This window comes from Syngnathoides biaculeatus, chromosome 8 (genome assembly GCF_019802595.1).
Source record: "Syngnathoides biaculeatus isolate LvHL_M chromosome 8, ASM1980259v1, whole genome shotgun sequence".
In the NCBI taxonomy this organism is placed as follows: Eukaryota; Metazoa; Chordata; class Actinopteri; order Syngnathiformes; family Syngnathidae; genus Syngnathoides; species Syngnathoides biaculeatus.
Window position 1 is genome coordinate 17,696,392 of NC_084647.1, and position 23,928 is coordinate 17,720,319.

A 23,928-nucleotide genomic window follows, 5' to 3' on the forward strand; every position below is an offset into this window, starting at 1 on the left:
CCCTGGTGAAAATGTATAGTATGTACTTTATGGTTTTTAAACAGAATGCCCCCCTAAAAGAATTTACCCCATTAAACCCTGTGAAAAATTAAAATAAATAACCATCCACATCCGATTCACGGATCGTACTCTGTAGTCTGATGAACTTTTACTAGGGAGAACTTGCCCAAATGAGCCCCATCCGGAAGCAGTTATCCGAGAATGACAGCAGCTGTTGAATTGCATTTTTTTTTTCCGTCCATCTAATATTGGCAGAGTCGAAGTTTGATGGTGTTGAGAACCCGCCATGAACAAGTGGGTGCGAGGGGCCAGCTAATCGCTGTTTGGAGCTTCAATTTCTCTCTTAACATCCTACAGAGAAAGCGTTGTCAGTGGATGGTATGTTCAAGTGGCTGCTTCATGTGCTTCAAATCGTGGGTTCAAGTCCTGTTGTGTAGCCGTCAGGATGTTAACGCCAAACAAATCTCTTGCGTAACACAGATGTGATTCACACCACAGAAGCCTTTGTTGAATTTTTTTTTTTTTTTTTTAACATGGCTCCGAGAGGATGTTTTTGCTACATTTTCGCTTTCCTCTCCAGCATATCCACCCGCGACCCATGAAACCCACGCACCTGAGGATCTACGAGGCCCACGTGGGCATCGCGTCACCCGAGGGAAAGATCGCATCGTACAGCAACTTCACCATCAACGTGCTGCCACGTATAAAAGACCTGGGTGAGACGTGACCCTTAACGTCATTTATTCATTAACTGTGGTGTCTCTGTCGGCCTTGTTAAAAAAAATCCACTTTGTGTCGCATTTCCCAAAGTGAGACAGAATTAACAGAGCGAGCACTTTTGTTGACGACGGCCTCCAGCCAGAAATCTTTTCATTTTGCATTCACGTCTCGTTGCCTGTAGTGACATCTGAACGAGAAAAAAAACATTCATCAACATTTTGCCCCCTCATGGCCATCTGGAATGCCTCCTTGTTGTTGTTCGCAGGTGTAATTAAACTGACTACACTAGAAAAACACCCACAATTCTATTTGTCTCTCTCAACTATAACATAATCTTACTTTTTAAGTGCGTTTGAGCGCAAATTCATCCTCAGTGATTACACGAGAATTGCTGGACACACTGGAACATCAAAAGTATGGACTGCATTATTGAGTGGGACATATGAGTGATAATTGACTTTTTAATTGTTAGAGTAGGATTAGTCTCTGAAGCGCCTGCCCACCCATCAAGTGCGAAAAACTTTTATATATTTGTCTGGGAGCGAGCAGTTTTGAATGCGGCCAGATTGCCACATTACAATATGGAAAGCTGACATTTGCATTACATTTAGTACTGCTCCATGCAGAGCTTTTCTGCACCTGGCCTGGCAGCTATATTGGGTAAATATTTGTGATTTTCAAAAGACCGTCAGACAAAACAGTAGAACTTTCATATAAAGCTAAATAGAGCTCCAGTATTAGCAGACAATTATTACAGTAATCCCTATGAAAAGCAGAATTTGTCTCCCATTAATGAAGCTTTAGTGAAGATAACCGTTGCAAAAAATGGGTGGAAAGATATCATAATGCACAGAAGCCATCAGATAAGTGCTTTCCCCCCAGCTTGTCTCCTGTCAAAGTGTCTACCTGCTGCAGCTCAGGGAAGTCCCGATCGTAATTCATCTGAAAATGTATCTCTGCAATCTTTTTAGCGTTTGTAGAAATACTGGCACATGCCCACAGAAGATGTCATTTTGCTTCCTCTCCAGTGTGTAGCTATGTTGGGCACCACATGACACTGGCAAAACAACCATTGGGCTTCCCACTGGAGCGTGCGGCGATGGCTTCAAAGCCTCTTTTTGTCTTTTTACTCGTGGAGGCAGCTCTCGCAGGAGCGTGCTGAAATATCGTATGTGAACTACTGACTCTTAATACCTGGGGTGCCCCCCCCCTCCTCCCACCCACTTAAAACAAGTGAATTCAGAATTTTCAGAATCTGAATTTTTTTTTCCCATCGTGCAACACCACGAGAGTAAAAGCTCTACCGAGTTCAATTATATACTAATAAGAACTTTCAGAAAGAAATGACAAACTGTATCTGAATAGTAGAATGGAATGGGATAGTTTAAAATTGAATTATTTACACATTATTGTTTAGTTGAGGGCGGAACGTTGGATCAGCTGGTAAAGCTTTGGCCTCACAGTTCTGAGGTCCCGGGTTCAGTCCCAGACCCGCCTGTGTGGAGTTTGCATGTTCTCCCATGCCTGCGTGGGTTTCCTCCGGCCACTCCGGTTTCTTCCCACATTCCAAAAACATGCAACATTAATTGGACACTCTAAATTGCCCCCAGGTGTGATTGTGAGTGTGGCTGTTTGTCTCGTTGTGCCCTGCAATTGGCTGGCAACCAGTTCAGGGTGTACCCCGCCTCCTGCCCGTTGACAGTTGGGATAGCCTCCAGCACTCCCCGCGACCCTCCTGAGGATAAGCGCCAAAGAAAATGGATGGATAGATGTTTAGTTGAGATGTTGACGTTTATTTACATGTGATTTTGGTGTCTGGACATTTGGGTTGTTTTGTGTGATCTGTGACTATAAACAGCTCCATATCAGATACTGCATATCCATCCATCCAGCTGTTTTCTTAGCTGCTTATCCTCACGAGGGTTGCGGGAGTGCTGGAGCCTATCCCAGCTGTCAATGGGCAGGAGGCGGGGTACACCCTGAACTGGTTGCCAGCCAATCGCAGGACACATAGAGACGAACAACAGTCCTAGGGGCAATTTAGAGTGTCCAATTAATGTTGCATGTTTTTTGGATGTGGGAGGAAACCGGAGTGAGGCCAATGCTTTCCAGCTGAGTCACCATGCTGCCAGATACTGTGTATGTTACTTAAAATGTATACAAATATATAAATGGAGATAGAGGCACTTGGGCATCAAATAGGAATTCAGCTAAATAAGTGGCCATGTGTTGGGGGTAATGTTGTCGTTCCGCGTCTTTCCCGTGCGGTCTACTGACATCCTACAAATCACAGAGAGAGACGACAACAAGGCCTGGGGTGGTGGCAGGAAATGAGGCGACGCGAGCAGACGGAGGTGTTGCGCTCCTCACTGAATCATCCTGTAAACTTTTATCTGCAAAACAAACAATCTGCAGAGGCAGCTTGATCATGTCAAACCTGCAAAAATGTAGACTGGATAGTCCGTTTTAAAATGTGTATGTGCTGTGTCCAGGTTACAACTGTATTCAAATGATGGCCATCATGGAACACGCGTATTATGCGAGTTTTGGCTATCAGGTTACCAGCTTCTTCGCAGCGTCCAGGTACGTCACAAAAATTAGCGGGGCTCTTGCTCATTACAAGGTTGAAAGGTTTACAGATCAGGTGAAAATTATGACTAGTCGCCATCTGTGATTGTATTTGATCTAAAATTGCTAGAAACTCTCATGGTTTGATTTTTTTCAGATCAGCAATCTTGTATTTCATGCATGTGGTAGGACAATAAATACTGGATATTTCAAGACTAGTTATGATAGAGATGAACCTGTACTAATTTGACTACAGTTACCATGAACATTCAATACCAAATATCATTAAAGATCGGTAGGGACTTGTAAAAATAATTCTCGTATCAACGAGGATTGATTGAGTGAAATCAGTAATGACCGGCGGAGGGATTATCCCCTCATCGTCACAGAATTTGCGTCTCGATCACAAATATTTCTCCAGTCGGGTCATTTCACAGCGAGGGCCGCTGAGACAAAACAGAGCGAGCAATTTCCTGCCTCGGTGTCCGATCAAGGTGAGAGCGCCTGACCCCAGCAGTAATCTCTCTGTAAACACATTTCCAGTTAATCCAGAGAGCGGGACTCCCTGATAAAGTTTGACTAGTCTGAGTGTTTATCTTCTGTCAGAGACCCCCCCCCCCGCCCTCTTCCCTCGCATTTTAGAGTATAACCTAAGTCCCTGTGTGTAAGGTATATAGTGTAATTTCACCCATGATTGATCTCTCACTGTCATTTAAAACCAGAACGCTTGAATGCAGGGAAATGGCTAATGCTGCCACGAGGAAGCCGATGGGACGATAGCAGCGAGGACGGGAGCGGGTGTTATTTAGGAAAATGGGAGGAGTTTGGTCAAAAGCCGATCAGGCATCTTTGTAACCCTGTGTTTAGGTTTAGGATTCAAGTCTGGGCCAAACAATCGTAATTTGGATCAACAACAAAATTGTACAGCTATAGTATAGCCACACAGAATTTTGTCATTTGGATGAATGCATGATCCACTTGGAAATAAAAGGAAATGTACACAATTCATGGTTTATTCCTCTGCAAATATTCCATATTCCAATCAATACAACACTGGCATTCATTCATTACCTAAATTCTATGTTCGGTGTCCTTCTTAGTCGCTACGGGAATCCTGACGAGCTGAAGCAACTGATCGACGTGGCGCACTCGATGGGCATCGTGGTGCTGCTGGACGTGGTCCACAGCCACGCATCCAAGAACACGGAAGACGGTCTCAACAAGTTTGACGGCTCTGACTCGTGCTTCTTCCACTCGCCGCCGCGAGGGGAGCACAGCCTCTGGGACAGCCGCCTATTCAATTATTCCAGGTACTACTCAAACTATTAAAAAGGGCTTACAAGACCCTTCTGAGCTTTTTGACACAGGGCAGGTGCTCCAAAGCGGCTTGACAATCTTGAGATTTCAACCAACATCAAATTCAGACGGAATTAAATGTTCTACTTTAAAAACAAAGTGTGCACACTTGGATATGAAACATTCCTAGCGATATTTGACGTTTGTGTATCAATACTGCACAAAACTGCTAGATACATCGAGATTTGATACTTTGAACGGCCTCTACGCTGAATGTAAGTCGGTTTACCTTGTGTGCTTCTTGCTGTCCCTCCGCAAAAGACGCTTGTACTTTTGCTTTCTAAAATATTGAACTGGATTAATTATTCATTTCAATTTTCCATAGCATTTGTGTCCAGCTGGAATGCCCTTGAAAACATGGAAGGATATTTTGTTTTCCTATCAACTATAAAGCCTTTTTCCCCAAACTCTTGAACCCATCCCGGAGATGCTGGTACGAGGGCATGCTCGCAACAACCGGGTGGATGTCAGCCTAATTTATTGGCCGCTATTTCCTTTAAAAGATGCCAAAGTCACCTTGAGACAGCGGCCAAGTAAATCAAGGCGGTGCGTTTGGCACCTGAGCGCGCTGGCAGGCTGAGAAACCAAAACCTTCTCAAATGGAACGTGGCACGTTCCAGATGAGAGAGACTTCTAAGGAACTTGTAATCCGACCACCTCGCTGGGATCATTCGCCTCCATCCTACTTCAATGTGTCTGTGGATTCCTAAGATACGGGGGCAAAAAAAAAAACGAGCCAGTGCCGGGCCTTTGAAAACTCCTTTTAACTGCTTACTGTGTTTTCATGCTGAGCGTGAGCACAAAGGAATAATTATTGCTTCTCTGACGGGATTGCTCCATATTTGTTTTTTTGTTTTTTTACGCACAAAGATCTGTTAATGATGCGTAGAGCGATTGGTAATAGCGAACTTATCTTCTCTTGGTATTAAATAAAGGCTAAATGTGATTAACGCTGCTTGAGTTCCAAGATCAAATGAAGTCGGAACACCAGGTATAAAATAGGATTATTAAAAGGGATTTAAGATTTGCAATTAATGTTCAACTAGGGTGTCTTCCCATCCTTAAGTTTTAGATTTGATTTTGTCAAGGTAAGTGACCAGGTCCACCATGATGTCGCACGTATTTCCGGGTGGTAGAAAACAGAGGTTTCTACTTGTACGCAAACCCATAAAAAAAATTTCTTCACGTACACGTTTGGCAGGAGTTATTTATTTAGGGGGAGGGTGTTGAAGAAAAAATTAGAAATATGTGTCATTGTTTCGATAAGGTCAGCATTAGCCACTCACTTTTTTTCCACTTGGAATTACCCTGTTGCCTACTTTTTCCAAACATGAAATTTTCAATACAGGAAACTGTAAACAATACAGGATACATACAGGATATTACTGACGTCTAAACGGGCTGCCAACAAGAGAAGATGCATTCACACCTTATTTGTCCTTTTTGGCGCTTCCTATGTACATCATCCATCAGCGACGTCCTTACATTTGCTTCTTTTTTTTTTTTTTTTATATGCCGCATTCTCAGAACTTCAATCTGTCTTCCGCCCTCGTGACAGCTTGACCGTCCGTCTGGCCGTAAACCCGGGTGCATTGCATTAAACGGGTCGCCGTCATGTTTGCCTGGAAGGGAGCGGGGGAGTGTGGTGGGGTGGGGGTGGGGGGGGGGATAAAACCCGATAAGCTGCAGCTGAGCATGAAGATGAGTTGAAGGAAGCAGTCTGTTATTTGAATGGTGACTCGTGTAAGCAGTGGGTGTAATACAGCTTCTAGAAACCTCTCAAGTTAACGGTAATTAGTAATGTTACTGATTGGTCTGTTGAGGTAGCCATCCCTTATTTTCGATAGCAAAGGTCAATTGTCAGTGCAAACAAATGAGGTGGATGCATTGGGTTTTAAGTTAGAGGTTCCGCTGAACATGCTAGATCCTCCACCAGCAGCAATATGACTCCATTAAGGCTGCTTTATTCTATTAACACTCCCCTAACCATGTTTCACTGCCACGCTTAAGCAGGAGCATTGTGTAGTTTGCAATTGGCTCATGCATTAACACCACAGACTGAGCGATGACTTCATTGAGCTGTGTATCTGTTCCCAAACCAGAGAAGCCAAGCACCCGGGCCGTAATTGGGCTTGATGATGAATGGCACTGTGGCTCCTAATGTGGCAGGACGGTTTCATCCCAGAGCCCCACCACCACCACCACCACCACCCCAAAACCCTCCCCCCAACCCCACTTAGCTCTGGCTGGCTATTATCTCCATCCCCGGAGGATGCACTGTGCTTTGTTGGCTCTGCGCAGCAGAGTGAGGAACCTAATCTATTTATCACAGGGGCTGTGTGACCACCCAGTCTGGCCTGCTGCTCACTCTGGGCGCACCATTCATGCTCCTTCTCGCGCTGATGTAACATTTAGCTCCACACCTGTCAGCACGCGCCCGGGTCAGACATCCCTGAGGATGAGGAGAAGGGCTCAGGACGAGTTAAAACCTGCAGTTGTGATACTTTTTCGAGTGAAAGAGGGAGAGAAGGGGGATTATTGAAAGCAAAAACTGTTAAGTGTGGGGATGGATGTGGCAGTTTGAGAGGTTATTGGAGTGGTTGCTGCTGCAACAGCTTTTTGACATGATGAAACGGCCCCAGTCGTTCACTAAAATGTTAAATTACTTGCTAGCTGTGCTGCTGTGTGCTAGGAAAATAGTCTTTTGCTCAATACAGGTTGATTGTAAGCTCTGTCTTTATTGGTCAATACCTGCAGCACTGCAGCCATGGGTCCAATTGATGTTGTTTGTCGTGACAGGCCTGTAAATCCGCCAATGATGCAGGGTAACATCACCAACTGTCATTTGTGCTCAGTGTGAAGGACTGACATTTAGACTGCAGGCGCTGACCTGAATTCTAATATTGTCTCTAATAAATTGGATGAGTATTCCTAAGACTCCATCTTTTTTGTAGAGTTTCACTTGGCATTGTTTCCATTATCCGTAAGTGAATCTTACAGTTGAGGAAAAAGTATCTGAACCATTTGGAATTCCACAGTCGACAAAGTGTTTGAAGATTTTGGAAATGCTTAAATGTCTAAAATCGATCATAAAATGTAGTCTGATCATCTAAATCACAAGAATAAATGAGCAGAGTCCCCTTAAACCAGTGCTTCTCAAATAGTGGGGCGTGGGCCCTCCCCTAAGACCCAGAAGTACACGATTTGCCGTTCAAGCATAAAGTGTAGTTGCACATCCACTGCACTAGATGGCAGTGGTGATCTGGTAACTATGGCGTAGTATTGTATATTGTCATAGTACGAGCAATTAAATTTGGAAAACGCTATGGAGATTTTTTTTAACGGGGATGAGAAGAAGAAGCACTAACTTAAACTAATACCACACAAAAAATTACCCCATATGTTTTTGTATTTGTTATTGAAAGTAACATTCACAAGACAGGCAGGTACGGTGAGTGGAACCTTGGATTCAATAACTGATGGACACTCCTTTGGCAGCAAAAACCTCAAACATCTGTAGTTGCAGAGTGCAGATGTGTACAACCATCAGGTTGAATTCCTCTTTACAAAACTCTCCCTGTTTAGCACGATTTCTGGGATGTGTGGCGTGAATGGCTCTCTTGAGGTCGTGCCCTAGTATCTTGGTCAAGACTTTGACAGCACCACTCCAGAGGAGAATATGTAAATTAATTTTTTCTGTTGATGATAGCAAGCTGTCCAGGCCCTGAGTTAGAAAATCACACCCATACCATGATGCTCCTGCCACCATACTTAACACATTTTCCTTTACTTATTCAGGATATGATATCATTTAAATCCTTATTACCCTGTCAAAAATTACCTCCATTTTTTTTTTTTTTATTTTTTTTTTTTTTAGTCCAAGTTTAGTTTAGTGCAAGCACTATGTAAGTTAATCAAACAAATTGGTTGGACCATGATGTTCGCAGATGATATTTTTGATCTGCAGTGAAAGCAGGGAGGAGGCGGAGGAACAATTAGAAAGATGGAGGCACGCACTGGAAAGGAGAGGAATGAAGATTAGCCAGAGTAAAACAGAATATATGTGTGTGAATGAGAGAAGGGGAGGGGGAAGAGTGAAGCTCCAGGGAGAAGAGATAGCGAGGGTGGGCGACTTCAAATACTTGGGGTCAACAATAGAGAGCAATGGTGACTGTGGTAAGGAAGTGAAGAAACGGTTCCAAGCAGGGTGGAACAGTTGGCGGAAGGTGTCTGGCGTTCTATGTGACAGAAGAGTGTCTGATAGGATGAAGGTGAAAGTTTATAAAACAAGTGGTGAAGCCGGCCATGATGTGCGGATTAGAGACGGTGGCACTTAAGAAACAACAGGAAGCAGAACTGGAGGAGGCAGAAATGAATATGTTGAGGTTTGGATAGGATTAGAAATGAGCTGATTAGAGGGACAGCCAAAGTTGGATGTTATGGAGACAAGGTGAGAGAGAGAGCAGACTTCGATGGTGTAGACGTGTTCAGAGGCGAGAGAGTGAGTATATTGGTAGAAGGGTGCTGAGGATGGAGCTGCCAGCCAAAAGATAGAGAGGAAGACCAAAGAAAAGGTTGATGGATGTGGTGAGGGAGGACATGAAGACTGGGGGTTAGAGAGGAAGATGCATTAGATGGAAAAAGATGACACTCTGTGTCGACCCCTAATTGGGACAAGCCGAAAGGAAAAGACGACAAAGAAGTTTCAATGGTTGTCGTACATAATTAACAGTAACAAATAAATGTAATTTTCAACATTTGCCTTAGTAACAGAGTAAACCATTGCTTCTTTTACCTTTTTTTTTTTTTTTTTTTTTTTTTTTTTTACACGTAACTGTACTTCAACCTAAGTACAGAGTGTGAAGACTTTTTGCCACTTTCATCTAATTCTGAGAAAACATGAATGATACTGTCTCGCCATCTACGTTAATGAAACAGCTCCCCACCGCTGCTGCGCTGTGACATAATGATCCTTTGGTTATCAATATGAGAATGTCCTGCAGCGGTGGAAATTAATTTCTAGTGTTCAAAGTGCATGATGACACGTTTGAATAATTCAAAGCCGCTGCCACGTCTGACCTTGGATGTGTGTTTGCGCGTGTGTCGCTAGCTGGGAAGTGCTGCGCTTCCTGCTCTCAAACCTGCGCTGGTGGATGGAGGAGTACAAGTTTGACGGCTTCCGTTTCGACGGCATCACTTCCATGCTGTACCATCACCACGGCATTGGTAAGACATTTTATACCGTACGCTGGAAATAGTAGCCAAACACCGTCATTCACCTGTCATTGATCAGTCTACACGGCAATCATTTTACCAAACAATTCAATCATTCCATTCTATTTAATTTTTTAGAGCGTTGGCCTCACTGTTCTGAGGATCAGGGTTCGAATCCCGATCCCGCCTGTGTAGAGTTTGCATGTTCTCCACTTGCCCGCGTAGGTTTTCTCTGGGCGCTCCGATTTCCTCCCACATCCCAAAAACATGCATTCATTGGAGACTCTAAATTGCCCCTAAGTGTGATTGTGAGTGCGACTGTTTGTCTCCATGTGCTCTGCGATTGGCTGGCAACCAGTACAGCGTGTACCCTGCCTCCTGCCCATTGACAGATGGGATAGCCTCCAGCAGTCCCGTCCGTCACCCTCATGAGGATAAGCAGATAAAAATCGATGGATGGATAATAAATGTTTGTACTAAGAATGGAGTTGAATAGAACTGGCTTTAGCCGTAGCCATAGTTTTGCTCACTCTCTTGAAATCACACTTTCAGAAACTGGTACATAATATTTACTTGTTTGTGAAATTTCACAACTGATAAGTGGGAAGTTATCTCCGAGACAATGGTCCCTCTGAGCTGCGCAACTGCGCATTTGCGCACGTGTCACACACTCTCAGCGCAGAGGGAAACTGATCCAGTGCAGTGAACTACAGCCTGACATGTTTTTTCCTTTTCTTTTTTTTAACACTACAGCACACTGCCTCTCACAAAGAGCTGCTGTTCGGCCACACCGGGCCACACATGCTACTTCCTAGTTTACCTGACACCGCCCCCCTCCATTTTGAAGGGGTACACTCATGAGAAATACCGGGGTATGTGAATCATAGAAGAAAATGTGATGAAACTGGATGAGGTTTTGTCTTTTTTTGAGTAAAAAAGGTCTGGTCTCAAGCCAAAGTAGAAAGTGCAGGATGAGATGGTGTATAATGTTAAAATTCCACTTTGGCACACCCTGAATGAAAGCACAGATGATACATTGCCCAAAAAGCTAATTCTGTATTTTAAATATAGGAGGCAACATATTAACCCTAAAACTGTTTGGGAGCATCATTCAACTTTCAACATGCATTGCGAAAGATATTCTGCAAGCAATAATTCAATTTTACACTAAAAAAGACAGATTGGGATATCATTGTGATTTAAAAATAAATAAATGAAACAAAGTTGAAAACAACATTCCAAATTTATTGTTAATTGTTGGCTTGGTCTGTATTGTATTGTCATGTATTTTTTGTTTGTTGACATTTTCAATGTAAGTTAGCAAAAACACAAAATTGTTCTTGAAAATTTTCTGATGGGAATGTAATCTCAACCTTTAAATGCGGCATGTAATTTCAATGGATAACATTGATTGACCACAGTGCTTATGATGATCTGATGTTGCTCACAGTGGTCAAAGAGGGCGCTCACGGGCTTAGTGTGTTTGCTCAGACACGTTAAAAATTTGAGGGAACATTGGTCAGAGACCCAATTATTTGCATAAAAGCATTGGAAATAATCCATAACATGCCACACTAAGAGTGTGGCATCCAAAGCAAAGTGATCAAAGTTTCTTCCATTGTTGTTCCCTCCTTAGGCGTCGCCTTTTCTGGGGATTACAGCGAGTATTTTGGCCTCCACGTGGACGAGGACTCACTGGTGTACCTGATGCTGGCCAATCACATCCTGCACACGCTGTATCCTGACTGCATCACCGTCGCAGAGGTACAGGTCGCCCTTCGCGCTGACTTCGCCCGCGGCAGGTATTAGCGAGGAGCACTTCATCACCCGGTGCAGCTTCCTTGCGTACTCATTAGCGTAATTAGGAAGTAATGCAAAAAAGCAATTGGACCTGAGTCTTTTTGGCCTCAGCAACCTCCAAGTATGCACGTCAGGGATGCTTCTTAACCTCCCAGTTTTTGGGGGTGTGAAAACAAATTGGGAGGTCAAGAAGTGACCGTTAAGAAGGAATGGAAATTGAAATAATACAGGGTTAAACTTTGTCCATTCTAAAACCTTAATTAACTCAAAAGACTAAGTGACATGTTATACAAGTCGATAAAAAAAAATAACCACTGTAAGAGCTCAAAACTTTAAAGCAGTCTATGTGAGTAATGTAATTTGATGCTGTCACACAAGTGTCAAAGCAGTTAAATGTACTTAAAGGGGACGTTTGCAATGAAAACAAACACTTTTTGTCATATATCCTAAAAGTTATGAAGACTTGTTAGTAGTGCGTGATAAATATGATCCGTGAAAATAATCTACTGTCTTTTCCCCCATCTGGTGCGTCTAGTTTAATTTGATAAACGAGTTAGTAAAAGAGTTATACACTGAAATGAAAACAAAAAATGAGGAACACCCCAAAAATTATTATGACAGTTATTAATAACATGCATTTATGGGTATGAAAAACTATGTTGCAACACACCATCATCAAAAATATCTTTTGTCTATGGATTAATTAGCTATCACCGATTCTGTTTTCAAGCGTAATCAAGAAGTATTTTGTGCGCAGGACGTGTCGGGGATGCCCGCTCTCTGCAGGGGTGTGGAGGAAGGCGGGCTCGGGTTTGATTACCGCCTGGCGATGGCCATTCCCGATAAGTGGATTCAGGTAAAGTGATTTACCTTCCCTTGTAATCACTCACTTTTTCAAAATCTTGTGCTACACCTTTTGCCGTGGTTCTCAAACTTGGGTCGCCGGGCCCTCGGTGGTAAGCGTGCCGTAATTTTGGATTCGCTGTGTACTTTAAAGAAAAGTTGTACAGTATCTACCTCAACTCACGAAGATGAGAACAAGTGCTTGGGAGGCGAGTCTCTTCACAAAATGACGAGACGTAGTTCAAGTCCAGTTTTACTTTTGAACATCTTTTTTTTTTTTAAAAAAAAAAAGCTTTTATCATTATTGACTCATTGTCAACGTGTTGTACTTGGTCTCAAAAAGAAAACGTATGTAGACACACATTCTCTCTCTCTCTCTCTCTCTCTTCTTTCTCTCACTCTCTCACACACATAATCACATATTCTCTTTAATGCATACACTTTGTGTCGCACACTCACACTCCATCTGTTTGAACCCCACGCACACATTCTGTCTCACAAACACACTTGCAGAGACACACGCGTAATCATTCTTTATCTGCCACTCACACACACACTGTAGAATTGTGGGGACAAAAGTAGACCCAAATGCCAGGAAGTGGGAGTGGCATAGCAGGAGATAAGTTTGGGGGTGGAAGGCAAAACAAAATAATTGGAACTAGATGGAAAAAGAACTGTATTAACAGTGTAAAAATCTGTGTGCAAAGTAACGAAGAAATATGGGGATAGCCTCACTACAACGGGCAACATGACATGACATGACGTGACGAGAACATTTGACAACAGTGAACCGACACAAACTGCAAAATTTAGGAAAATAAATACAGAAGAGGCGGCATGATGGCTCAGCTGGAAAGCATTGGCCTCACAGTTCTGAGGTCCCCGGTTCAATCCCAGACCCGCCTGTGTGGAGTTTGCATGTTCTCCCCATGCCTGCATGGGTTTTCTCTGGGTACTCTGGTTTCCTCCCACATCCCAAAAACATGCAACATTAATTGGACACTCTAAATTGTCTGTCTCGTTGTGCCCTGCGATTGGCTGGCAACCAGTTCAGGATGTACCCCGCCTCCTGTGCGTTGACACCCGGGATAGGCTCCAGCACCCCCTGTGACCCTTCTGAGGATAAGCGGCAACTGAAAATGGATAGATCAATGGATAGTTTTACATTTTGAGTCACACTCAATGATGCATTTTATGAATTTATTGAAGAATGGGACAAGCATACAAATACAAAATGAAAACACTCACACTCTTTATTCATTAGAAAGGTAACACCACCCCCACCCCCCCGAAAAAAGTATTTCAGGGGGGTTAATGAGTAAATTACATTTTGCTTCATGGTAAAAATATATCACTGAGATTAGCTGGCAACCAGTTCAGGGAGTACCCCACCTCCTGCCCGTTGACAGCTGGGATAGGTTCCAGCCCTCCCCGCGACCCTTGTGAGGATAAGCGGTGAAGAAAATGGATGGATTGATAAATACAGAAGGACTGACAAGACAACGAAGCAAACGTTAACAAGGCACAAGCGACTGGAGGGAGCAGTTTGGCTGATGAGAATAGCTGTAGACAAAATCCCAACAAATAAATAAGAACAATACATAACATGAAGGATCATCACAAATCATGACACCCCCAAATGCTCAAAAGCCAAACACAAAGGCGGTGTTAATCCTTGAGAGGCTCAATGATCTGAAGTCTCAAGATGTGCTCCACATGTTTGCACAGGACTTAATTTTGCTCCTCAACTCACCAGTGAGTCACATTCGCGTGGCATCTCGTGTTTTTTTTTTTTTTTCCGGCTAATATGATACAAAGTCTCCTTGTGTGAGAAGCACTTGATTTTTTTTTTTTTTTTTTTTGTCTTGCCGCCGAGAGGTATATTCTTCCACGAACAAGCCTTTTGTTCCTCTCTTTTTCTTTTTCATTATTAAGGCAGCACTCATTTATTTTTATTCATGTTTAATCCCACCTCCTGACTGAATAGGAAGGTCATTATTTATCCTCTCAAACAAAAGACTTATGGAAGAAGCGGGACGACGAGACGCAATTGTTATGGTGAAGCCATTTGACTCGTTCATTCACGATGACCTTGCCCGTTCACTTGATAATTACTGCGATCCCCGCGCGTCCCCGTGTTTGTATGGCGTTTTTTTTTTTTTTTTCCTTATGAGGCTGGTGGGAGCGGTAACCAGCTTTCACGCGAAGGTCATCTCATCATGGAGCCATGCCAAACGTTGGAAGACGTGGTTAGAGCGCTTGAATAGCTTCATATGATATGTATATAACAAGCAGAGGTTCCAAAAGTGCTCACGCTCTGTACAAGGCGCATGTTTTTTTTTTTTTTTTCTTGCTGGAAACCAGTTCAAGATGTACCCCGCCTCCTGCCCAAAGATAGCTGGGATAGGGTCCAAAACTCCCTTGTGAGGATGGGCGGCTCAGGAAATAGATGGATGAATAATTGGTTCCGTCGTAATTTTAGCAGAGCTTTGTAAACTTTGAACAAACACTAAAGCTATTGCGTACTCTATATAAAACATTCCAAGGGGTGATCAATCAAAAATGGCTTCATTATCTTACCACAACAAAAGGAAGCGGAACTCTCTTCATTCATGTGCGTCCGCCCTGCCGACATGGCCCCAACAGAAAACACAGTAAAGAAAATAAGTATTTGAACACCCTGCTACATTGCAAGTTCTCCCACTTAGAAATCATGGAGGGCTCTGAAATTGTCATCGTAGGTGCGTGTCCACTGTGAGAGAGATAATCGAAAAGAAAAACCCAGAAATCGCAATGTATGATTTTTTTGGGACAATTTATTTGTGTGATTCAGCTGCAAATAAGTATTTGAACACCTGAGAAAACCAGTGGTAATATTTGGTACAGTAGCCTTTGTTTGCAATTACAGAGGTCACATGTTTCCTGTAGTTGGTCACCAGGTTTGCACACACTGCAGGAGGGATTTTGGCCCACTCCTCCACACAGATCTTCTCTAGAAAAGGCAGGTTTCTGGGCTGTCGCTGAGAAACACTGAGTTTCAGCTCCCTCCAAAGATTTTCTATTGGGTTTAATACTGGAGACTGGCTAGGCCACACCAGAACCTTAATATGCTTCTTACCGAGTCAGTCCTTTGTTTTCCTGGCTATGTGCTTCGGGTCATTGTCATGTTGAAAGACCCAGCCACGACCCATCTTCAATGCTCTGACTGAGGTAAAAAGCTTGTTCCCCAAAATCTCATAATACATGGCTGCGGTCATCCTCTCCTTAACACAGTGCAGTTGTCCTGTCCCATGTGCAGAAAAACACCCCCAGATCACGATGCTACCACCCCCATGCTTCACAGTAGGGATGGTGTTCTTGGGATGGAACTCATCATTCGTCTTCCTCCAAACAGTGTACAGAAAAACACCCCTCTCAGTAGGCATGGTGTTCTTGTGATGGAACTCATTATTTGTTTTCCTCCAAACACGGTTAGTGGAATTGTGACCAAAAATTTCAATTTTGGTCTCATCTGACCACAAAACTTTCTCCTATGACTCCCCTGTACCATCCAAATGGTCATTGGCAAACTTAAGACGGGCCTTGACATGTGCTGGTTTAAGCAGAGGAACCTTCTGTGCCATGGATGATTTCTGGATTTTTCTTCTCTCTCCCAGTGGACATGTACCTACGATGAAAATTTCAGACCCCTCCATGATTTCTAAGTGGGAGAACTTGCAATATAGCAGAGTATTCAAATACACATTTTCTTCACTGTGTGTTGCATACATGTTATTAGGATACCCGTGAATTGTTTTAAAACATGGGAACTTGTGCATAATGAGCCTGCTTTAGAGATTCAGAGAAGACTTCCAGCTCTGGACCGACTTCAGTCATGGCATTAACTTCTGAGATAGTGGTTAAATTTTTTTATTTTCTTTAATAATGAAAATCATTTTGAAAAGAGCAGTTTTATGGATAGAAATCCCACCAGGCACTCGGGTTTCCTCACCTGCCATTACACCTTTTGAGTATGAAATAAATGTTTTATGCAGGTGGCAAGCCCTCGTCTGCTGCAAACTGCTACGTGCTCAGCCACATCAAAAACCAACTGGTTCCCGTTACTGTGCAAAAAGTCTTTGGCTGCTACTAGTTTTGTTATTTGTGATGGACCTTTTTTCCTCCACACATGTCATTTTGACATAGTTGGACGGATACAATTGACCACTCTACGCCGAATGGGAAATTCTTGGCACAGGATACCGTGGATGTCCTCCTGCACAACAACTGTTGAAGCACCCTTTAGCTTGCCTCTTCAGGCCAGAGTACCACTGCTAAGGTACTTAATGGCCCACGATTTTGGGGGAAAAAACATTTTTATGTTTACAAGAGCGCAGGAGGATGTATGAAGAGGCATTGTGGTGTGATGAAGCCAAGAGCCTCGTATATGTAAAAGTTGGTTTCATATTGTTGTTGGAATGCGCACTGACATTTTGATACAGTGCAACTTCAATAAGATGGACTAATGGGTGTGTGTGTGTGTGTGTGTGTGTGTGTGTGTGTGTGTGTGTGTGTGTGTGTGTGTGTTGTGTGTGTGTGTGTGTGGGCAGGGTTTTTTTTTTTTGGGGGTCAGCGGTCGTTGGACCACCTTTTTGTTTTGCGTTTTTCGAGAAAGAGAGAGGGAGAGAGAGAGACTAGACAATTGACAGACTTCAAGTTGAACAGCTTAGCAGTATTGCAGCTCTGATCAAAATAATAATAAAATGCTTAATTTGTTATTCTGTGATTTCTTTTGATCAAAATGTGAATATTACAATTTGAGACTTGTGTTTTCCAGCACATTAACTGGACAATTTAAATTGCCCCTCGGTGTGATTGTGAGCGCGGCTGTTTGTCTCAATGTGCCCTGCGATTGGCTGGCAACCAGTTCAGGGTGTAGCCCGCCTCCTCCCCAATGACAGCAGGGATAGGCTCCAGAACACTCAGTGACCGTTGTGAGGATAAGCGGCGAAGAAAATGGATGGATGTTTTCCAGCATACACGCAAGTCACTTAATGACTGGTGATCAACTCATTTGCGCCTGTAGAGCACCTCCATGTGATTATCATCACATATCTTGGAGAGTAGTTGTTTTGATTATGCCTTACATAACTTCAAGAGTGATTTTTGACACAAATGTATGATTTTTTTTTAGGCTTCAGATCTCTCAAGTGTCATTGTTTGGTCTGGATCTAATTATGATTATGACACTCGGAGCGATAAGATTGTTCTGACACCAATGTGTACTGTAAATTCTCATGTATAATACACTTTTGAGTTCATACCTAACAACAAAATCGAATCCAAAAAAATCATGAAAATTTTCTACCCCTGCAACCTACAAGCACCATTAGGTTTTCTCTTATTTATGCTGAATACATGAAGTACTGTTCATATTTAATTCATCTTTTCAAAGAAATAATCTGCTCTGTGTGCATGTTCTGACATAATTCAGATTATTTTCTTTTATGTATCATATTAGAATGAAACGACACTTTCTTTTTCACAATTCCCAAGTACCAGTGTACGTTTTGTACAATGTGGGGAAATGAAAAAAATCAGTTCTATTGCACTTGATGATGGTTTTTATGCATCAAAATGTATATTGTACATGAGAAATTACAGTACATTGTGCCTTTGCCCATTTGTGGTTCACCGTTCGTGGCCCCACAATATATTTTTAATGTACCGTATTATCGCGATCATAGAGGTCATAAATTTTCTTCTAAATAGACAAGGCGCCACATTAGACATGGCGGCTTAAAATGCGCCGCACCTTATGTGCATACTGAGTTCCAACATTTGCAAAGTCCACTTGTGGCAATGCGGGCACTAAGAGTGCCGCAAAGCATGCTGGGAGGAGGTAAATAATGTTTAAAGTGCATGTTTTGTGTCAATTAATTCTCGAGTCAATCTTTCATTTGCTTTATTATTTGCTAGTTATGCCATTCTGTTTGCTGTGGTGTGATCATTTTAGTTTCGATGTGACACCGTGAGTGTGTACAACATTGTCAATAATGATTTGCCTACACACTGTAAGTTTATTCTGCTTACAGATATGAAATGCAATTGTTCCGTACTGCCTCGTGTTCAAGTGCACTTGGTTGGACAAGTAACACAAAAATTGCGCACATAAGGGATTCTGTTCATTTTGGAGAAAGACTTTTAAATGCATCCTATGGTTGCAAGAATATGGCACATATCATATATGGGTATGTTATTACAAGCACATCCATTATTTGTTATTCATGAGGGTGTAAGGAACGTGAATAATGGGGGAACAGTGTACTTGTTATGCCACACGTGACTTTGAGAGCAATTTTTGGATCGCAAAAATGTGATTATTATGCCACATGTTGCTTTTAGAGTGATAGTTTTGACAACAGTGTGTGATTGCAAGGCCAGACTTAGCTTGAAAAAGCGATTGCACCTGAATCCTGCTGCATCTTTGGATCCTACATTTTGTCTCATGTAGCCAAATCTGAGCAAATTGGTATGTATTTTATGTAATTTCTAAAGCTCCCGACCAACTTGTGTTTTCGTGAATTAGCAAACTGTGCGACCTTGTCCCGGCACGCCTCTTCCCGAGCTAGACTTGATTGTGCTTCCTGACCGAAGGGGAAGGTATGTGGATGCTTACGTGTCGTTCATCAAGCCAGTTGCTCACAGCAGTCGCTCCTACTCCGCGGTGAAGATGAAGAGACCAAAAAGGAAGAAGAAGAAGACTTCCAGGCTTGACCTTCCTTAATCGTTCATTCTTTGCTCTCCTTGGATTGAAGCCTCCTGCTTGGTAAACACTCGCAGGATTATCCTCTGAGCGCCTGAGGAGAACTCTCCTTCCTGCTTTGACTTCTCCGAACAATTTGAGAGTTGCCGGTTTGCTTTATCGCACCAGGAGATGTTAAAGTTGCATTTTCTAGATTTAAATTGAAATTGAAACTGAGTCAGATTTATCTCACAGGTTTGATGACATTTTTATAAAGGAGTCTAATGATCATACAAGTAGAAAGAGAGGTTCACCACCATATGTACAGTAAAACTAAAATACAGCACAATACACTTCCTATTTCTGAGTTTGCATGTTTGTTTACATGATGTTCCATTCTTGTAACCCGAAGTAGTTAATGCATTTTGAGCCAGAACGCGTTTTTCGAGCGATACTGTCACCCAGTGGCGTATGATGAGTATTGCTGAATAATCTATCCATTCATCCATTTTCTTAGCCGCTTATCCTCATGAGGGTCGTGGGAGTGCTGGAGCCTATCCCAGCTGTCAAGGGGCAGGAGGCGGTGTACAACCTGAACTGGTTGCTAGCCAATTGTAGGGCACTCACAATCACACTTACAGGCGATTTAGAGTGTCCAATGAATGCATGTTTTTGGGATGTGGTAGGAAACTGCTCAGCTGGTAAAGCGTTGGCCTCACAGTTCTGAGGACCGGGGTTGAAATCCCGGATCCGCCTGTGTGGAGTTTGCGTGTTCTCCCTGTGGCTGTGTGGGTTTTCTCTGGGGACTCCGGTTTCCTCTGACATCCCAAAAACATGGAACATTAAATGGACACTCTAAATTGCCCCTAGGTGTGACTGTGTGTGCAGCTGTTTGTCTCCATGTGCCCTGCGATTGGCTAGCAACCAGTTGAGGGTGTACTTCTGCCTGTTGACAGCTAGGATGGGCTGCAGACCTCCCCGTGACCCTCGTGACGATAAGCGGCAAAGACTATGGATGGATGGGAGGAAACTGAATTGCCCGGAGAAACCCCACACAGCCACGGGGAGAAAATGCAAACTTCACACAGGTGGGGCCGGGATTTCAACCCCGGTCCTCAGAACTGTGAGGCTAACACTCTAACCACATGCTCTACCGTGCCACCTAAAATTATACATGTTGTACATGATAAATTGGGAAGTGTGCAATGGGAATTGTGTACATTACCCTCATTTTTTTTTCATTTTGAGACTATTTTGGCTGTTCGGTGTAGTTGTTATGCCACGCGTAGCTATGTGACTGTTTTGGCTGCATGAGCGTGTGATTGTTATGCCGCTCTTTGCTCTAATTACGCCTCATCTAACCGTAATATAACTCGCATCGCCTGAATATGCCAACCGTAATTTAAATATTGCCCCACATAGTCATAGCACGCCTTTTTATTTTGCACTGCTCCGAGAATATACTCAACGGGATACGAAGTCATTTCACAAGGAATGAGTTCTCCAGTGTAGGAATTCCATAACAATATGTTTGTATCATACATATGTCAATTAGCACAACTATAAGGTGCAGGAAATCTTGTGAATCGGCGTGAATGTTCCTGAAAAGTGCTTGATCTTGATAAGTAGATTCGATGCTTGAACCTCTTTAATGGATTGGCACTTTCTGGGTGCCAATTAGGGAATGTTGTTAACAAGTGTAAACAAGGAAAGTTCTCAGACAGGTAGAATGAGACCGAAAAAGATAGACAGACTTGAGAGTGTTATTTATAGACGTGCATTTGTACCCGATGAGTCCCTCTATTCCGCGAGCACGGCGTCACGCTGTGTTCCTTCCGTCCTCGGCATGACTCATTTGATATGACTCGTTTAGCAACAGTGAGGATATTGATGATCTCTAAGTAATGAGTAGGGGATACAGAAAAGGGGCGCGGGGGGTATTGATAATCGTCCCTAATTTAAGCATCCCCCCCCCCCACCTTCAGATCAAAGCCAACCAAGACTCGATTGTCTGATGTCTCTGAAAGATGTTGAGAGTGATTTATTTCAAACAATCCTGAGTGATTATTGTGTAGTGTGGGGAGATGGTTGAGCAGAGCGAGAGGCAGCATGGTGCCACATGGTGTGGGTGCCCTGCGTGCAAAACGTTGCAAAACTGGAATTTAGCAACACGCAAAGCGTTGCGATCATTAATATAGAACATGCATGATTTTCCACGTAGATCAGAAGTGCAGATCACTCTTACCACAAACCGCATCAGAGGATAACTGCTCAGGATAATCTTTCAGAGATGTGTGAAAATCGAGCCTTTGCTGACTCGGATCAAGTTTGGTCGGATTTGCGGTAAATGGGTATCCCACTTACGATGTTACAAAATGCTGCCCTGCCTCGTGGCCAAGTGAACATGCAACCTTCCTTTCAGCTGCAGTAGGAATATAATTGGAACAGTTAGAGGCGGCAATAAGAAACGAGAATTCTGGCAGATCCCTCGGCTTCTCTCGACTCCAACGACCTCCGAGTCCCAATTCTCTTTATCCCCATTTATTTTAATTGAATGAAAATACATATTTCTGTCTGGCCTCCTTTTCTTTGCTTTTAGCACTCTTCTCTAGCCATCACAGCAAAGTTGCTTTCAATTAGACGTGACTTAGCAAAATTGCTTGTTTACGTCGCGTCCCACTTTGACCTCCTCGCTCGCCGGTGCCACGTGGGATTGATTTTTATTAGCTAATGACGCTCCCAGAATGCTGTGTTTGATTTAAGAAGAGATAGTAATGTGTGGGGAAATTGAATAGTTTCATGAAAGTGTTAAAAATAGGACAGCGTTAACAATGCATGTATTGTAATTTTCCCTTATACACCCAAAAGTATGTATTTGACTGATATACTTTACAACGATTAGAATATTGTAAAAAAAAAAACTAATTTGCACACCAGAAGTGCAGCACAATTTGTTGGATTGCACCATGTAATCATGGTGATTAACCTATTATTATTATCATTACATTCTATTTATATTACAACTTTGTGTGTGAGTATACCGTAATTTCTGGACAAAAAGCCGCGACTTTTGTCACACGCTTTCAACCCTGGGGCTTATGCAATGATGCGGCTAATTTATGCATTTTTTTTTCTAACGGTCGCCAGGGACGCTCGAGCATAAAAGGTAAGAGTGAGACAAGTCGAGGAAGACCCAAGTTTAATGTAACGTCGCACTTTGTGCATGAATAAAATAAACGTGGACAGACCCGCATCATGGAAAATGCAAGAAAAATACACATGATGCACCTTTTATGTTAAAAGCAATTGAGCTGGCTAATAAAGAAGCTAAAGATAGAGCTCCACCTAAACTTGGCATTAAATGCGATGGTGAGATGCTGGAAACGGCAGCGGGAAGAACGGGACCAATGTAAAAACATGAAAAAAGAGGTAATTTCAGAGGTAATAAAAGCAGGTGGACTGAAAGGTGTTGCTGCCGTGTCTCGATGACTTTTACCGGTATGTTTTTTTTTTTTTTACCCAGCCCTGCTAGTGCTGTGTTACTACGGTATTGCTGCTGCATTACTGCCACGTCACAGGCACTTTGGAAACTCTTTCTGTGTACCGTCTTTCTTTGTAAATATCTCGTGTTTCAATTTGGGCACATGCGGCTTATAGATAGGTGCGGCTTATGTATGTACAAAATGGCTTTTCCTTTAAAAATCTACTGGATAAGTTTTATAATCTGGTGCGTTTTATAGTCCACAAATTACGGTATGTATTATACAATACAATTATTGCTTGTATATTTTTTTTTTTTGGGGGGGGATGCTGGCACTGGACTATGAACCTAAAGAAATGTTAAAAAAAAAATATACCCCTGTAATTATACTCTTTTTATTCTTTAAAAAAAAACAACTTTAGTCAAGCAGGGATGCCACATTTACAGTATGTGTTACTATCATATCAGTTCTTTCCGTTGGCCAAGAGCAAAGTTTGGGATCAATAATTTGTTTTACTTGTCCTTATACGTAGGTATATACGTACTTTGTTTAAATAAAGACCTGGTTTGTTGCAAATTAGTTTGCAGCTCCCCAAGCCGTAGCTTGGGCACCCCAATTTGAGAACCACTGTACTGAAGGTTGCAGTAATGACCCATGGAACTACAATTCATTTCTCTTCCAGTATTTTTATTTTTTTTTATTTTTACGTTATATTTCCGTCCCTGCCTAATTAATCCAAGCGCTCTGCGGCTTGTCTGCTGACAGCCGCCTTGTAAAATAAGATTTGTTGCACCGCTGCTCATTACCATTGATGAAGTGGAGTGTCGGCAGCGCCATGGGGCTCGGGGGTCCGGGTCGCGGTCGAGCCTGTGGTCCTCAAGCGGGTAGCTCTCCTTCTCTGCTTGGACAGTGCCGGTACCTGATTAATTGCTCCCACAGCACTGGCGAGGTTGGAGTGACTGGGAATGATTTGGAGTGACAGAATGGTGCAGGGATGGAAGTCTAGAGGGGGTCTTACATAGTGTCCAATTCTCTATAATGTTCAGAAAACTGCACAGGATTCGTTCCTCAAGGTTATTTTGCATGCCCTGCTTAAATTAAGTGTAAACAACTGTATCACCCTGTAATCACAAACCTTTTTTGTGTGTTTGTTAGCAAGGTTTAAAATAAAATGGCAAAATGCTAATTAATCCATAGATATTTTTGATAATGGAGTTTTTA

At 42.7% G+C, this 23,928-nt stretch overlaps 1 protein-coding gene across 1 annotated transcript in view; it reads left to right on the forward strand.

Annotated features, from left to right (window-relative positions):
- The window catches only part of gbe1b (glucan (1,4-alpha-), branching enzyme 1b), an 83,840-nt gene that overhangs the window by 20,826 nt on the left and 39,086 nt on the right, over positions 1–23,928 (forward strand). The window contains exons 5-10 of the mRNA XM_061827438.1: positions 581–716; positions 3,213–3,303; positions 4,389–4,598; positions 9,755–9,870; positions 11,495–11,622; positions 12,416–12,514. Of these exons, the coding sequence (XP_061683422.1) occupies positions 581–716; positions 3,213–3,303; positions 4,389–4,598; positions 9,755–9,870; positions 11,495–11,622; positions 12,416–12,514 (780 nt within the window). The remainder of the gene's footprint in view (positions 1–580; positions 717–3,212; positions 3,304–4,388; positions 4,599–9,754; positions 9,871–11,494; positions 11,623–12,415; positions 12,515–23,928) is intronic.